Here is an 18,113-nt window from a genome sequence, read left to right as displayed (position 1 = left end):
AAATTGGTGCATCTGGGGTTGGAGAGGTGGCTTAATGGTTAAACACACTGGGCTATAGGTTCAGTTCCCAGCACCCATATGGTGGCTCACAACAGTTTTTATCTCCAGTTTCAGGGCATCTAATATACTCTCTTCTGTTTCTGTAGGCAATACATGTATGTGATGTACAGATACATGTGCAGACGAACACTCAAACACATAAAAGAAAATATGATCTTAAAAGAAAAAGGTGCATCTTAGATACAGATTTTCTGACTTGTTTATGACAGTTAAAAACTTAAAGAAACAAAAGTAGCATTTTAAAAAGAAACAGAAGTTTATTTTGCTTTATTAACATGCACTGTTACAGGACCTGCAAAAAGTTACCATAAACAGGATTTATAATCTCATTCATGTGACATAGAAGGCATCATAATTATTTTGTCTTTTTCATTTTTCTCTTTCTCTCTTCTTTCTTCCTTCCTTCCTTCCTTCCTTCCTTCCTTCCTTCCTTCCTTCCTTCCTTCCTTTTTTTTTTTTTGGTCAAGATAGGGTTTCCCTGGCGCTCCGGGAACTCAGTATGCAAACCAAGCTGGCCTCGAACTCATAGAGCTCCTTCTGCCTCTGCCTCCTGAGTGCTGGGATTAAAGGGCTGAGCTGCCACTGCCCAGCATGTAATTCTTCATTGTAGCCACAACATCCTGGATTATTATTCTATCTAGCCACACCCTTGCTCACGTTCTTCTCTGAACCTATCTGTGGATATTATATACACAAATATAACAAATGAGAATTAGGTGAGTTCTAAAAATGTAGCATCCGAATATATTTTAGGTATTCATACAGGGATCACTAATTTATGAAATGAAAATCATGAAACATGAGATGGGGCATTCAAATCTCAAGAGATTTCTCAAGAGAAAGTAGCAGTGGCCTAATAAGAGACAATATGGTAACTGAGTTGCAAGGTTACCGGAAGCTTTAGATGAACTGAGGTTTAGAGTCTCCAAGTTCTATCCCATATTTATGTTAGTCTGACACTTTTACTCCCATCTAGATTCTCAAAGTCTTTCTTTCCATACCCAACTTGTCCCCTCCAGCCTCAGTTGCTTGAAAGTATCTCTTTACTATACATAGAACATTTCAGATTTAAGCATTTTATAATCACAATTTGTCATAAAATCACCATTATGGCTGGAAGAAATATTATATCAAACATCACCTAATGACTTTAATCCAATTTGCTATCTGATGTAAAATCTTAATTTTGTTTTCATGTTCTCTGCATCAGGAGCTTGCAGTCTCTCAGGTAACCCTCCTGTTCCTGACTCTCTAAGTAGCTGACTGCTTGTTGATATCACAATCACATCAATATTTTCAATTTCCATGCAGTATTCATGCTTTATCATGTCACATAAGGAGTGGATATGCGCCATTTTCTACATGCTAATCTTCAATACATAAATGTTGATCACTTCTCCCTTAGTTCTTCCTTTAGTTCCCTAATGAAACCTATTCAACTGTTCTTTTAGAATGACAGTGCTCGCTGGGCAGTGGTAGCGCACATCTTTAATCCCAGGACTTGGGAGGCAGAGGCAGGCGGATTTCTGAGTTCGAGGCCAGCCTGGTCTACAGAGTGAGTTCCAGGACAGCCAGGGCTACACAGAGAAACCCTGTCTCGAAAAACCAATAAACAAACAAACATCAAAAAACCAAAACCACAGTATTCACCAATCTTTCTAGTCTTGCTTTTCTTTCCCTTTATTTTCTGTCTTCTTAAACTGTAATGCACATGGCAAAACAGAACATTTATTATACATTTAACAAATTTCTTTCTGTGTTTCTCTTATTCAATTTCTCTCTAATATAGTTATGAAATGTTTCCGTTTCACAGGCAGACTCAAACTACTCAAGCTCACAGAGGCTGCTCAGGTAAGCACAATGCCATTTGTGATGGCTAATCTCGGTTGCCAGCTTGACCGGGAATCCACTGAAATGTCTATCTCTGGGCCATCCTGTCAAGGATTCTCCTGATCACATTATTATTTCCCTGCTTCAGCAGGAAGTTCTACCCTAAATGTGGGCAGCACCCAGATGTGGGGTGGCAGCCCAGATGTGGAAGAGAACTTGCCTTTTGCCTGCTTGCCCTCACTGTTTCTGGCATGTCCATCCATCCCACGGCTGGGGCACTCCTTCACCAATGCTAGAAATGACGTCTTTGGAATTCCAATGTAGAATGTCCAGGAAGCTTCCTGGCATTCAACAACAGAATTGGGCTGCTGAGACATCAGCCTCAGAGACTGGGTGACTACCAGTGTCTCTAGTCTAAGACTGAAGTCCTGCAATCTAATCTAATGGGTTCCACTTAATATATATTATACATTACATAGACTCATTATAAACATACATCCCTGCTATCATTTCTACTCCTTTAGAGAACCCTGCCTAATACATCAGCTCCACTCTTTTCTTCCTTTTGAGACACAGGGGCTTATTCAGTAACTCTATCTGTGTAGACCCATTTACCTTTGCCACATGAGTGCAGGGATGCGTGCACCATCATAGCTGGTTCTTACTGGCTGATCTTAAGCCAGAATATCAGTGCTTGCTTCAGAGACCCTGAGATAGCTTCTCACTTTGTAGCCTTGGCTGGTATTACAGGCATGTATCACCCGACCAGCTATTTGCCTCTGTGTACTGTGTAATTAACTCAAGCTAATCAGATATGAGAGTGACTTATATGACTTATATGAGAGTGGACTCTGCACAGGGCTACTGAGCTCCATTAACAGTTACTCTCAGGAATTACTCTCTGAGTTCTGCGGTAAGGAGGAACTTCAGTTTTACCCATTTGTCTTTATACACATCAGTACTTTATAAAACACATGGTTTCTAGGTTTGTTTGGGTTTTTTTTTTCAAATGTAGCAGAACATGATATTTCTTGGAATATTAAATATATGCTACATGAAAAAAGTCATTATTAAAGGGGATTTTGAAAGTCAATTTAGTTCACGGGGCATTTTACAGTATGAATAATAACAGTAACTTTACCGAAGTGCAGCAGTGACAAAGGTATGTGTCAGAGTAGCTGAAATAACTTTTAAGAGCAATCACCTCTTTTTGGCACAATGTTCTTCAATATCACTGTCCCATCTCTGGGACATCACCACACTGAGCTCCATCTCCTCCTTCTCAATCTGCGGTGCATTCTCTTCATCATCACTATTTTGGAGGTTCTGAGAGTCTCCAAGGGACTGACATGGTAATGGCATCCTATTCTTTTCTCCTTGGTATCCATCGCTCTCCAAACCAGCGAGAAGACGGACCAGTGACTCATCAGGACTACTGCCCACTGTAAAACAAGCACATCAGTCACCAAAAACAGTGTAAGGTTTCTAAATGTTCCAGCAATTGAGACCAATCCCAAGACAGTGCATTGGAAAGCTCAGGTGATAATGCTGGAGCTCTTTTCAAAATCAGTGCCTTCGACCATCTCAACGACGACGAGTTTAGTGACTTTAGTTATTTAAAAGAAGATTTTCAGATTCCATCTCTCATCTATTATGAGAACTTCTCAGGCAGGACTCAGGGGCAGGTGCTTTTAAAGAATTTTCCAGGCTTACTTAGGTATGAAAACACTAAAGAAAAATACGGCCATTAAGTATTCAAAATGAAGTATATTCAAAGCAATGATAACTAATTACGTATAAGAAATATACATGTAAACATCTTATCTTTTTACTTCAGATACACACAGGATAGTCAAATAAAATCTAGTTGAGCTATGTAAGACTGCTTTTAAAAACAGTCAATGGTTGGATTTTTATGAAACTACACTATGTATGCTAAGATCCTTGAAGATACAAAGTCACATAGTATCAAGTATGGACAAAGTTGTGATAAAACTGGAAGCTTAGTTTACTACTGCTCAGATTGTAAAATGCCCTTAATTTCTGGCATAAATCTAAAATTTCTATAATCTTCAAAGTATCTTTTAATATGCTAAATATGACAGGATGGGTGTTGAAAACCAGAAAGAGAAAGGCAAGATTAGAGTTGACTCTCAGTCGCATCCTCCAGCCTGCAGGGTAGTCCGGGTAACTAACTGATGACTGACTTAATCACACTGGCCAATCAGTCATGCCCACATAATGAAACAGTCATAGACCACAACAACTGCAGTTTTTTTCATTTGTGGTTCCCACATTTTATACAGACACAGAAAATCTACAATCAATCTCTCCCTCTCCCTGCCTCCCCCCACACGTATAATTTGAAAGTAGGTTTAAACCAGTGGCTTTCAACCTTCCTAATGCTGCAACCTTTTTATACAGTTCCTCATGTTGTGACCTCAATTTTTTGCTGCTTCATAGCTGTAATTTTGCTACCGCTATGAATTATAATGTAAGTATCTGTGTTTTCTAATGATTTTAGGTGACCCCTGTAAGAGAGTTCATGGCCCACAGGAGGGAAGGTGAGGTGAGAAAAATTAATTACCAAGAATGAGGACATATTCAGTGTACAATATAAACATTTCAGAAAGTTTAAATAAACAGCACAAACAACAACAATAACAACACACACACACACTCACACACGGAGAGGTATATTCCTGGAGGCTGGCTCAGACAAATAGGACACAGGAGCTCTATGCATCTTCTCCTATCCTTGATAGAGAATCTGAGAGTTACTCATTGCTTCTGGCTATTATTGGTTACCTTTGTAAGAGCCTGTAACTAATTCAGTAATAAGTCAGCTTGCCCTAGTTTGGTGATCTTCTCAATCAAATTTATTGAGCCTGGGGAAGGGGTATGCAAGCCCTCACCTGTGGACTCTGATACAGTCTCCAGGTTGAAGAGGGTTAGAACTGAATTGGATTAGAGAACATCAAGGAAATATCCATTCCAAAGCTGACTGCTTCTGTGAAAATGCCTGGACATCCAGTCACAGACAAGTTCTGTGTTGACTGTTATGGTGAGGAATAGAGGAGAAACTGAGTTTATTTTCCCTATATCCGCACTACATAACCCATTAATTCTACTACCACATGTAGTAGAATGTAAGAAAACTAAAGTATTTGGATGGTTTTACACCTTTTACTTCTACTATTTGAGTCAGCATATGACCTGACGGTTTCATTCAGTCATTTCAGCAGCTTCATATCCCTTCCCTATGTTTCTGTCACCTTTTCCTCCTCTTTTACCTTCGTCCTGGTGCGTCCCCAAATCAAAGGCACACCTGCTTTCATGACACACATATTTTTTCCTCTTTTACGTGTTTGTGTATGGTATGGGTACAAATATGTGTGCAGACATCTGTGCATGTGTAAGCAGAGGTCTAAGGTTGATGTTGGGGATCTCCATGTCTTTTCCACATTAGCTTTTGTAAAAGCTACCTTTCCAATGACGTTATTAATATAATGGGATCGATACCAAGGATATATAAAGAATTCAAGTATACGATATAAACCCTGCAAAGGAGAAGTAAAGTGGCAGCATAACCCTGCTGATCCCAAGCACACTGAGAAGCACAATGAGTAACTGGTTTACGGCTGACGTGCAGGAAGTGGGTAAAACCTCACTTGGACAACCATGCCATGCACTGTGTTCTTCAGAACACGCGGCTTACAGGTAAGCATTCTGCAGACTACAGAAGCAGCCTCCATTCTATTACTATGCTTCATTTTGATACTGTTTTATTTTATTTTTTTAATTTATTGATATATTTATTTACATTTCAAATGATTTCCCCTTTTCTAGACCCCCACTCCCCGAAAGTCCCATCAGTCCCCTTCCCTCCCCCTGTTTTCCCACCCAACCTTTCCCACTTCCCTTTTCTGGTTTTGCCCTATACTGCTTCACTGAGTCTTTCCAGAACAAGGGGCCACTCCTCCATTCTTCTTGTACCTCATTTGATGTGTGGATTATGTTTTGGGTATTCCAGTTTCTAGGTTAATATCCACTTATTAGTGAGTGCATACCATGATTCACCTTTTGAGTCTGGGTTACCTCACTTAGTATGATGTTCTCCAGCTCCATCCATTTGCCTAAGAATTTCATAAATTCATTGTTTCTAATGGCTGAATAGTACTCCATTGTGTAGATATACCACATTTTTTGCATCTACTCTTCTGTTGAGGGATACCTGGGTTCTTTCCAACTTCTGGCAATTATAAATAGGCCTGCTATGAACATAGTAGAACATGTATCCTTATTACATGCTGGGGAATCTTTTGGGTATATGCCCAGGAGTGGTATAGCAGGATCTTCTGGAAGTGAGGTGCCCAGTTTTGAGTGTGTCTGGTTGCTGGGGAGTGGGCTCAGTAGTTAATGTGCACTTAATCTGAGAGTCTAAGGACCAGAGTGTAGACCTCCAGGAATCCTTCTAAACGCTGGAGGGAGAGCAGCCTGCCTGCGGCTCCTACCCTGGAGGTGGAGAAGGGAACTCCACAGCAGGCTGGCCACCGAAGCAAGCCAAAGGCTGAAGAAGCGTTAAGGATGTTTCTCACATTGTTGTGAGTCCTCCAGATGCAGGTCCACACCTTGCTTATCCTTACACATGTTAAGACATGGATACTACACACATAAGTATGCATACTACACACATAAGTATGCATACTACACACATAGAAAATAGAAAAAGAAATGTTTGACCCCTAAAGCAACATGCTATTACCCAATATAGTTCAAGAAAAAAAATGTTCTTTCACAGCTTTTTTTTTTTTTTTTTAAGGAAAAACAAAGAGAAAACAGGACTACTTGATCTAATGTGACAAATAATTTTTATACTCAGCATTTGCTAAATGTGAAATGTTTACTTCTTCAAATCAAAGGAAAAAAAAAAAAAAACCAGAAACTTACTTTGATTAAAACATGACACATTTAAGGTAGAGTGGATACTTACTGAAAACTGGTGTCTCACTCAGTCTTTGAGTCAAAGGCTGAAAAGTCTGACTATTTTCTATGAGGTTCAAAATTGCTTCTTCATTAATAAGTGCTTCTTCTACTTTATGTTTAGTATTACCTTAAGATGACAAAGAAGACAAGAGCATTAAGGCAATGCCTCAGTTCTAAAAACTATCAGCTTATACAATATTGAATTTGTATAAATTATAGAATAATACAATGTAAATCTACCTTAAAAATTTGAAATATTACTGAAATATACTAAATAAAATGCAATACAAATGTAATAAAAAAGCCCAAAGAATATCATCACCAATCACGTTTATTTTAAAAAGTAAAGTTAAAAGAGCAAGCTGGACATTGTAACACACATCTTTAATCCCCAAGAGGGAGGCGCACATATGCAGGCCGCCCTCTTGAGTTCGGGACCAGCCTGGTCTACTCAGTGAGTTCCAATCTAGCTAGACCTATACAGTGAGACCTTCTCAACAAGAGAAACAAACACAAGGCAAAAAAAAAAAAAAAACAAAACCATGAATTATAGAGCACCAAACACTTATAAAACTCTTCTGCATTTTTATTATACCCATATAGTTATAGTATTCTGATAAAAACCAGTACTGAGACACAGAATGTGCGTGTGTTTCTGTTCTTGCTGTGTTTCCTGATAAGATCTCCTGTAGTCCCATCTGGCCCCTAACTTGTCATCATCTTAACTCTTGATAAGTCTGTTTCCATTCCTAAGTGCTGTGAACATATGCAAGTATGACCACTCTCAGATTTTGAACAATAAAGGTTTTATTCTCTGTGGTTCAAAAACAAGTAAATTTCTTTTTACATTAATTGTTTAATATTCAAAAGCTTCCTATTTGTTATCTAAAAATAGTTTCCTTCAACATGTAATAGAGGATCTAATGCCCAGAAAGAATCAATAATTTTGAGAACACAGATAAAATGAGCCCCATATTAGAATCTAGTAAGGGACAGAATGAGGATAAAAAGCATATATTAAAGGGGGACGGGGAGGGGGGAAGGGGAGGGGAGGAAGACTCGGAGTGGGGGAAGGAGGGAGGGAAGCGTGACTACACATATGAAACCAGCAGCTAACTGCAAGTATTACAGCTAACTGGAAAAATAGTTTTTGCTTATACATTTCAACAGACTTGACACTTAGATGCTTTTGAGTTTTTAGAGAGTTAAATAAGAAAAATATTTTTACATAAAATATGCTACAAAATAGCAGATCTAACACAGAGTATTTAATCAAAACAAACAAAAAATAAACAAACAAACAAAAACAAATCCTGGTAGTCTGAAATCAATGCTGATACAGATAATTACAAGCAATGATCAAAGCAGTTATGGGGAAATCATACACACACAGCACAGTAAGAATGGAAGAAAGGGGGGTGCTAAGGGTAAAATGTTAAATAAGACTATCAACAGCTTTGTGCTAAACCTCGGAAAACTCGGGTAAAGTGGATAATGTCTTAGGGGCAAATGACATGAAAACAGAGTCAAGGCAGAACAGAAGAAGCCAGAGCAGAGTTCAGTAGCCACCTCACCGGGAAAGCCCACTCACAAAATGGCAGCTTCTGGACAGACTGCAACCTTACAACTTGATTAACGAGGAAAGTATGGCTCTTTTTCGTGGGTATGTTAAAATTCTAAGAAGACTATTCGAAAAATAAGTAAATTGATGTTCAAAAAACCATAACTCACCATATTAATAGAGTGTAAAATAAAGAATGATTTCAATAAATTCAGAAGACTATCTAGTAAATCTCAATTTAATATTCATCATATATTAAATGGCTACAACTTCTAGCAAAATAAGAATAACAAACTCTACTACCCTGACTAAAGTACATTTACCACGACCCTCTGTGAACTTAAGTCTTAGTTCATTTTTTAAAACATCTCCATACCTGCAATGCCAGCATCGAGAAGACAAGGGCACAAAGGCCACCCCGATCCCAGACCAGCCTGTTCTACATAGAACGTGCTAGGCTAGCCCAGTCTAAAAACAAAAATTAAAGAAACACAAATATCAAAAAGCAAAAAAGGAGGAAGAAGAGGAAGTGGAAGAAAAGGTGGAGAATGAGGAAGAAGAGGAGGAGGAGGAAGAAGAGACAAGAAAAGAAAAAGAAAAAAGAAGCTAAGGTTTGAAGACCCTGATTATCAACATTTTTACTGTGCATCATTCTTGATGTTGTGGCAGACAGGTAAGGTATGAGGGAAAGGGGCTATGAGAGATGGTTCAGCACTTACAAGAACTGGCTTCTCTTTTTTGTTTGTTTTGTTTTTTTTAAAAAGATTTATTTATATTTTATATGAGTACACTGTAGCTGTCTTCAGATGCATCAGAAGAGGGCGTCAGATCCCATTACAGATGGTTGTGAGCCACCATGTGGTTGCTGGGAATTGAACTCAGGCCCTTCAGAAGAGCAGTCAGTGCTCTTACCCGCTGAGCCATCTCTCCAGCCCCAGAACTGGCTACTCTTTCAGAAGATCGGTGCAAGAAAAACTTGTGCTTTATTGGAGCAGTGGCTGCTGCTTAGGGGGGATGAAAAGTCATCTGTGATTAATAAGGGATCAGCACCATGGGGATGAATCTTCTGGGAAGTGTTTTCTTAGGTCAGCACATAGAAATTGTAGGGGTGGTGGGAAAGGACTGCATATTAAGTTGGCACCTAAAAACTACCTCTACTGGTAATGGTTTTGAAATCTTACACATCCTTTAACGGTAATATGCATATGTCAGATGCAAGATTGAAGAGGACACAGAGAGCAGCTGAGACCTAGCACCATGTGGCAGATGTGGAATCCCTGGAGAGGCCAAGAGTAACCATTGATGATGGTGGTGCAGAGGAGGTCCAGCATGCCAGAAATGCCAGGTGTGAAGTGAGGCCAACATGAGCCTCTGAGACATGTCCCACGTGCCAGGGATGGCAGGGAAGAAGTGGAACTACCCAACTCTTCAGAATCCAGAGATCGCAGGTGTTGGGCACTCAGCTTTTTACATTTCTGGATTTTGGGTTTGATTTGAGTGTTAACTGTGTCATGGTCCTTCCCTCTTTGTATACAAAGAGTTATAGTTTTGTTGTTCTCATAGGTGACCGCTAGCTAAGACCCTGTGGTGACTAGAATGAGATGGTCCCCATCATCTTGGGCATTTGAACACTTTGTCCGCAGTTGGTGGGTCTCTTTTGGGAAATGTGACGTGTTGAATGGGAATGGCTCCAGTCGGCTCCTGTGTTTGGATATTTGGTCCTCAGTTAGCTTGGGCAGAATTACGGGTTGCTGGAAGAGGTATGTCACTGGGGGTGGGCTTTGCCGGTCCTCTCCCTCCCCCTCTGTGCCTCATTCTTGTGGATCAGGATGTAAACTTTTATCTGCTAGTGGGTACCAGCACTGCCTGCTGCCACGGTCCCTGCTATGCTCGTTGTAGGCCCCCTCTCTGAAACTGTAAGCCCCAATCAACCGTTTCATCGACAAGCTGCACTGGTTGTGGCATGTTAACAAAGTAAGAGAAAAGTAACTAAGACCGAAGGCTTGGAAGGTAGAGCCTGGTTGGAGGAAGTATGTCACGTGAGGTGAACTTTGAGGTTTCAAAGTCCTTGTCATCCTTGGCTCTCGCTCTCTGGCTCCTTCCTGCTTACGGTTTAACAAGTGATTCTCCACTGATCCCCCTGCTGCTACACTGTCCTGCCATGACTGTGATGGTCTCCTATCCCTCTGGAACTGTAAACCCCAACACTTTCTTCTCCCAGTTGCTTTGGTCATGGAGTTTTATAAAGAAAAGGAATACAGCCAACTCAGGATTTTTAAAGAGAATTTGCACTTTTAAATTATTGGAATTTTTAAAAAGACTATGGGGCTTTTAAAAGTTGGACTATTTTAAATTACGATAATATAAAATCTTGCACATAAACCAGAAAGAGAATGTTATGGCTTAAAGGGATAGGTTTATGTGTCTAGTTGAAAGGGTTGTTAATCTCCTAGTGAGTTTCGACTGTCAACACAATTTCCAGTGGTCTGAGGACATAGCAACTGGGAACTGCCTGGATTAAACTGGCCTGGGGCATGTCTGAGGAATGCTTTCTCCATTGCTTACTGCTGTAGGAAGGCCCATCCCATCGTGGGCAGTGCCACCGATGGGAATGGCAGCTGCGGAAGCCAGAGAAGCAGGCCAGTGGGCAGCTCTCCTCCCATCCATGTTTCTTCCCTCTGCCCCTGTTCAGGTCCATCCTTACTTTCCTCAGTGAGGGACTCTTACCGGGAAACAAGAAGCAAATGAAGGAAACCCGTCCTTCTCTGAGTTGCTTTTGGTCAGAGTATTTACGGCCGCAGCATAAACAAAGTAGACCATACACCTAAGCCTTAGGAAACTTTCCTTACATCAGGATAGAGAAGGATTCATAGACCAAGTACAAAACCTAAACCATTACAAGATGTAGGTAAACATGGCATTAAAATTGAAGACTAAATGCAAAATACTAAAGAAGTAAGAAACATAAGGAAGAAATAAGATATATAAAATAAGCTTTAAAAATGGGAGCTGTCTACAGAAAAAGCTTTGATAGGGAGAAATAAAGTCTTTTATTTATAAAATATCAGGAAGTCTTATCTAAGAGCCCAGGACTCAAGAGATAGCTCTGCAGTTATGTCCTTAACCCTCCTGCAGAGTTCAGTCCCCAGCAACAATATCAGGCAACCAACCTCCTAGTAACTTCAGCTTGAGGGGGTCCAATTCCCTATTCTGGTCTCTGCAGACACCTGTACATTCTCTCTCTCTCTCTCTCTCTCTCTCTCTCTCTCTCTCTCTCTCTCTCTCTCTCTCTCTTTCTCTCTCTCTCTCTCTCTCACACACACACACACACACACACACACACAGTAAAAAAGATTTCCTAATGGGAAATGGCCTTTAATTGCTTCAACTTCCTGATACTCAGAAAATAAAGATTAAAATAAGAAAATTCCACTTCAAAAAACCACAGTAGCATAAATTCTTTGTATTTCATTTCAATCTATTATTCAGAACCTTAATGTGATCACGGGTCCTCCTGTCTAAGCACACCACATCTGAAACCAGGAGACTAATCAACAGAACCTTCACCACGCTCTTACCCACCAACTGTGAACATGCAGAGTTTCTGCATGCATCCTATCAGCCAACTATTCACTTGTGTTCTGTAGAGAAAACTTTGTACAAAGCCATTAAGAGGGCAGATGTAGCAAAAAAGAGAAAAAAAAAATCTAATATTTGTAGAGAGACCAGTAAGTATTAAAGTAAAGCAGTAAGAAGTTAAAAGGAATAATCAATGATAAATTTTTAAGTGAAGAAGTTGGCATAAAAAGATGATAATCACTACTAGTAATGAGGGAAAGAAAGATTAAGCCTCAGTAAGACAGCATTTCATATACTCTAGAACAATTAAAGAGATACTATCGAGTATTAAGCAAGAACACTAAGTTGCACAATGCCTTACACAATGCTGGCAGTAACATAAACAAAGCGCCCACTATGGAAACTACTGGCATTTCATTAAAAACCAAACACAAATTTACCGCATACTCTACAAATTTCCACACTCTGGTATCTACTGAAAAGAAATGAAAACATACTTAGTTAAGCATTACTTTATAGTAAAACTTACTTTGCAACTGGTTTATTTGCTATTATTTCCAATATTTTGTAATTTTTCAAATCACAGTTATCTTACATTTCAAATCTTATCATTTATATGAACATTATTTTTAATCAGTCAAAAGCAAAAGCAACTCAAACATCTACCAACTGATAAATGGATTAACAAATATAACAATCAATAATAAAACGGGATGAAATATTAAGAATTACCACAGCATAAACTCTGAAAGTGTTTGTTAAGTGATAGAAGAAAAAAAACCCATACTGTATGATTTCATTTATATGACATATCTAGGAATGTAGACAGACAACATTCTAAGAAAATGGTTGCTTGGTCGCTGGAGCTGGGAACAGCCATGGCTGCCAATAAGGATGCCTGTGGGCTGATGGGTATTTTGTAAAATTAGATTACAGAGTATATTACATAAAAGGAGTGAATTTGTGCTATTCAAATTATTTCTCAATAAGCTGTTTAAAAATACATTTTTTGAATGTAAACGCTAGGACAATATTATGCCAGTAATGACATCATTTGTATAAAATTTGAAACATTGAGCAATAATACATACTGTGGACATACATATACAGAAAAAAATCATCACAAATTTTTTTCGAGACAGGGTTTCTCTGTGTAGCCCTGGCTGTCCTGGAACTCACTCTGTAGACCAGGCTGGCCTCGAACTCAGAAATCCGCCTGCCTCTGCCTCCCAGAGTGCTGGGATTACAGGCGTGCGCCACCACCGCCCGGCTCATCACAAAATTTTACATCAAACAGTTTATAGAACGTTACTATAGTGTTTAGAGATTTATAAAGGGTCAAAGAAAAGGAATGATTGCTACATCCATATTTATTTCTAAGGAGAAAAAAAAACAAAGAAACAGTCAAATATTAACTTAAGTGTCCAATTTAATGTTTCTTTTAGTATTTTTTGTTTCATTGAGAAGATAATCAGATAATCTCACCTTTGCTCAAATCTGTGTCTTTGTGGACTTCAATCATATTGGCTGGTGAACACGGAAGCATTTCAGGAGAAAGAACCTCAGAGTGCAGTGTTAATTCAGCAGAGAACTCTTGGGATCCATCGCTGTAGCCCACAGATCCGGATAAGGTCCTGCTTCATTAAAACATAACGTTTATAACAAACCACTTAACAAAGCAGTAAACTCAGCTCTGAGATTTCTAATAAATAACCACTTACACTGAGAAATCATTCTGTTTGAGAATTTCTTGAAGTCTCTTCTGAAATTTTTTTTCACTTTCTGTTGCTGGCACAAATCTGGAATCTTTAAATTTAAAAAGTACATTAGGTAGCAAATAGATGAAACACTTTTCCTTTCTCCTTAAAGGAGCTTTGAAAATCACAGCAATTTGTCTTTCTCCTCATTCATATCCTACCACCTAATGCAGTCCTGTTATAGAAATCCATAGAACTTATCATCACTTCAAGTTCTATAATTATAACCTAAAACAAAAACAGAATAACAACAACAAAATGATTGCTCTCTATTCATAGATAATGTACCCTGAAATCAGAAATTTCCTCCTTTGTAAAATATATTTGTATATTAAAGGGCATAGAAAGAAACAAATTTTACCAATACATTTTGGGTACTCTAGATATTACAGCATAATCTAAATTTTTGATTGGACTTCAGTAGAGATTTATCGCAACATTTTTTTTTCTGAGATGTCCTTCACTTTTAGTTTTATCTTTAAAATTTTGATGTATCCATGGTGTGAGCCCTCACATTCCTTCAGAGTACACAACATTTAATGATGAAGGAACATTTTCCTGCTGCACATGATGATCAAGGTCAGAGTTTTTATGGCAGTTTCAGGGAAGAGTGAGGACACTTTCATGGCCAACATTTTCAAAGCAGAACAAATAAAAAGGTGTTTCTATGCGGGGACCCACGGTTTTCAGCGCCTTATTTGGAGAAAGAAGACAGGAACACATTCCCGAGGATGGAAAGGGAACAGCTAACTGTGGGGTCAAGAAGACATGTCACATGAGAAACAGAAACACAGAGACGGAGGGATGACTATAGGACAGTGATATTTTGGAGGTAATTATAAAGATGTACTGGTTGTATAGCTGTGACCACAGGAGATTTACATAGAAAACTTAGTGGTAATATAAGACACAACATCTAGTGCTGAGGGCAAACTCAATGACTATTTTCCCATTACAAGCATTTACTTAGCTCGTTAGAGGTCACTAGGCTTTTACCTTGTGATTCAGGCTGGCTAATTTGAGAGCTTTCATTCCTGTCTCTTCTCCGCTGTTTCTCATCTTCCCATATGGCCTGCAGCCCAGGGTTGCCACCAATTTGAGCTGCAATCACAACAATACTACAAGGGTCAAAGTGAAAAATTCTCCTCTATAAAGTGTTTAAGCTTTAGTAAGTATTTGGTGGAGGTAGTCTGCTGCGTATCCCGGGCTGGCCGGGGACCCCACAGAGATCTGCCTGCCTCTGTTTTCTCAGTGCTGGGATTAAAGGCATGTATTATCTACCATGCCTAATGATATTAGTTTTTAAGAAAAACATGGTTCGTGTTATAATGAACAAATTATCTCAATTCCAAGTTTATCTTGGCGCTTCCTTTTTGATTTTTTTATTTTGACTGAAAAATAAAAAAGCCACACACACACCACGTAAAACACAAACCCTGATGAGAGATGACTTCTCTCCATGGCATACAACCAGCAGATAAAACAATTAAAAGGCAGAGTATGTAAAATTACTTTATACTGGCTAATTTGACTTAGTGCCACCTATTTCTATTTCCTATTTAGGTAAACATAGTGATGTAAATGGAAATATAAATGAGCAATATAAATATCTATTGTGATTGTGTTCTCTGAAGAGTGTCGGGTTGAAGGCTTGGTCCAGGCTGACGGCTGTATGGAAGAAGTGACGGCACTGACTTGGGGGGACACAGAGGTAGGCAGAGAATGAAGCCACTAGCCGTAGAGCTGAGGGGCTGTGGGGGAGGGGTGCTGCAGCAGGCATCGTGCCAGGAGGCAGGCAATGCTGCTTATCATGCCCTTCTGCCGTGACATCCTGTCTTACCAGGGGACTGGAAATGACGGAGCCGAATGACCAGGGACTGGAACCCCTGAACCTCAACAACCCAATCAAGTCTTTCTTTAAGACGGTTTCCCCAGGTGTCTTTGTCAATGCAACAGAGGCGGCGGCCAACATACCTCCCATCAGAAACAGAGTAAACCTCAAGATACCTCGCCTTCTCTTTCTGTGTCTAACTTCTCTAGCCATGCCTGTTTTGCTTTCTCGTTACATTTTATGAGTAAAAGTGCATATTAAGAATAATCGTGTGCATACCCTCAATGTCCAGCCTGTTTAGGATGTCAGCAGCCACAGCGTCCACTTCTAATTCACATGTACTCAGAGGTTCAACGCCTTCCAACAATAAAGAACTGTAGAGAAAGAATATCAATAAATACAGTAATTAGCACAAACTTCCCAAGTTGTTGTTGTTGTTGCTGCTACTGGGGTCTGAGATTTTTTTTTTCTTATCCAGGAATTCATGCTTTGGTAGTAATGAGAAAACCTGAGACTGCTAAATGAATTAATGGTTATTCATGATACTACGAGTATGAAATTACAATGGGACAAGAAAAATTATATTGTTAACTTAGGGATCTTATTTAAAATCGATACCACTTACTATCCATATATTCAGAATCATATTTTATGAGAGGAATATTTAATATTTAGCATGCGGATCTGGCTAAAACATGGTTAAGACAACCCAAGAATTCACTAAAATTCATAAATATTTAAAATAAGCTACAGACGGGCATTTTCCCCTGCAATCATACGTGGCTTTTAGATAAGGGGAGCATAGTGACAGGTGGGCAAGGGACATCCCCTCTTCTTGTCCTCAGCCACTGCTGAGCTGGAGGCACGGACATTCTTCCTACTACTGAAGGGATAACCACAGGAGCCGTGAGTTCCAGCTGGCACAGGTGACAGCCGCTCCTTCTGAGAAGTACAGACAGTTCTCACGGACACATTTTGACCTGAAAACACTGCTTAGTTCCTGCAGAGCCACTCAAAGGAAAAAGAGGAAGGCACTATGTGACTGGCCATTCCTCCCAGAACACATAGAAACCTGGTGCAGATCTGAGATTTTCTGCTGTAAACTTTGTATCTCGTGCTAGAGAGATAGTAAATAAAAATGAAAAATCAGAAACTTTGCTTGTAACAGGGGATGCAGGCTTTAGTAAGGTTTTATTGTAAAAATTTTAAGGTTTTTAAGGAGAACATTCAGAAACTTTGATTTTTCTCTCGCCTTTTCTCAAAGAGAACTTGGTGGACATTAGATACTAAGTTGTCATGGCTGGTGGCATACAACTCAATGGAAGAAAGCCTGCTGGGATGCCTGAGGTCTGGTTCTCATCTTCTCCAGTACCTTCACGACCATAAAACAGAACAAAGAAGCTAATTTGTTAAATCACAGACACACACAAAAATCTTTGTGTCATTTCTAAAGAAGGGCATAGTAAGCTAAGCTATCACAAAATATTCCTTTATCTTTCAGAAAAAATAATTCCCAAAGTAGGCTGGCCTCCTGTCCATATGAGTGAACCAAATCCATGCTGTCAGGAACAAAGTGCCAGGTACAAGAGGTCGGAGGTAACAACTTCCTTCTTACACTAACATGTTTTGAGACGTGAAAGCATTATATAGACAAATATAGGAGTTATAACAAAAAAGAACATCACTAAGAGTGGGACTTTAAGGGAAAAGACTCAGAAACACTGAAAAATTATAATCTCACATAGATAACAGTTTGTTTCTTTTTGAGACAGGGTCTCTCTACATGGCCCTGGATATCCTAGAATTCATGTTGCAGACCAGGTAGACCTCAGATTCACAGGGCTGCCTGGTCTCTCTGCTTCCAAGGGCTGGGATTAAATGTATACCACAATGTCTTGTGGTTCGTTTAAGATAGCGAGGGATTATAGGTGTGCATCACCATACCTAGAAAACATGAGTTTGAAACTAGTTTTTGCCTTTATTACAAAACTATTTCAGAAATTCCATGCAGTACTTCTAGAGGGGAAAATCTTTTAAAGATAAATTATTTTCAGTAGAAATAATGATAAAAAAGTTTTGGGCTATTAAGTAAATGCAGAAAATTCATTTTGGTAATTAAAGTTAGATAAAATTACAATGGAACTTATAGGATTGTTCCTAAATACTCTCTAAAACTGAATACAAGAGATCAATTAATTAGAATAACAGCAGACAGAATTTAAACACCTAAACTCTAAAAATACCTACAGGCTGGTTCAGCTTGTTTTACCAGTGTGGCAGCCTGAGTTCAATCTCTGAAGCCACAGCCATGCAACAGGAGAGGAAACTCACTCCTTAAGATGTCCTCTGATGTTTTTAGCTCCTTTGTCAAATATCAAGTGACGGTAGGTGTGTGGGTTCATTTCTGGGTCTTCAATTCTATTCCATTGATCTTGTTGCCTGCATACCAATACCAGTTTTTATCAGTATTGCTCTGTAGTAGAGCTTGAGGTCAGGGATGGTGATTCCC

The 18,113-nt window shown here is 39.3% G+C and overlaps 1 protein-coding gene across 4 annotated transcripts in view; it reads right to left on the bottom strand.

The window, feature by feature from the left end:
- Window positions 1–18,113, bottom strand: part of Rev3l (REV3 like, DNA directed polymerase zeta catalytic subunit) — a 153,965-nt gene that overhangs the window by 55,333 nt on the left and 80,519 nt on the right. For 3 of the 4 annotated variants that reach the window (XM_052164545.1, XM_052164547.1, XM_052164548.1), the window contains 6 exons: window positions 15,884–15,978; window positions 14,770–14,874; window positions 13,738–13,822; window positions 13,502–13,653; window positions 6,884–7,003; window positions 3,095–3,332 (listed from right to left, as the gene is read on the bottom strand). In XM_052164545.1, coding sequence (XP_052020505.1) covers window positions 3,095–3,332; window positions 6,884–7,003; window positions 13,502–13,653; window positions 13,738–13,822; window positions 14,770–14,874; window positions 15,884–15,978 — 795 coding nt within the window. The remainder of the gene's footprint in view (window positions 1–3,094; window positions 3,333–6,883; window positions 7,004–13,501; window positions 13,654–13,737; window positions 13,823–14,769; window positions 14,875–15,883; window positions 15,979–18,113) is intronic. The other variant, XM_052164546.1, reaches the window with a different exon arrangement.

This window comes from Apodemus sylvaticus, chromosome 19, assembly GCF_947179515.1.
Source record: "Apodemus sylvaticus chromosome 19, mApoSyl1.1, whole genome shotgun sequence".
NCBI classification, from domain to species: domain Eukaryota; kingdom Metazoa; phylum Chordata; class Mammalia; order Rodentia; family Muridae; genus Apodemus; species Apodemus sylvaticus.
Note: the sequence above shows the minus strand (reverse complement) of the source record. Positions and strands in the feature narration are given on the sequence as shown.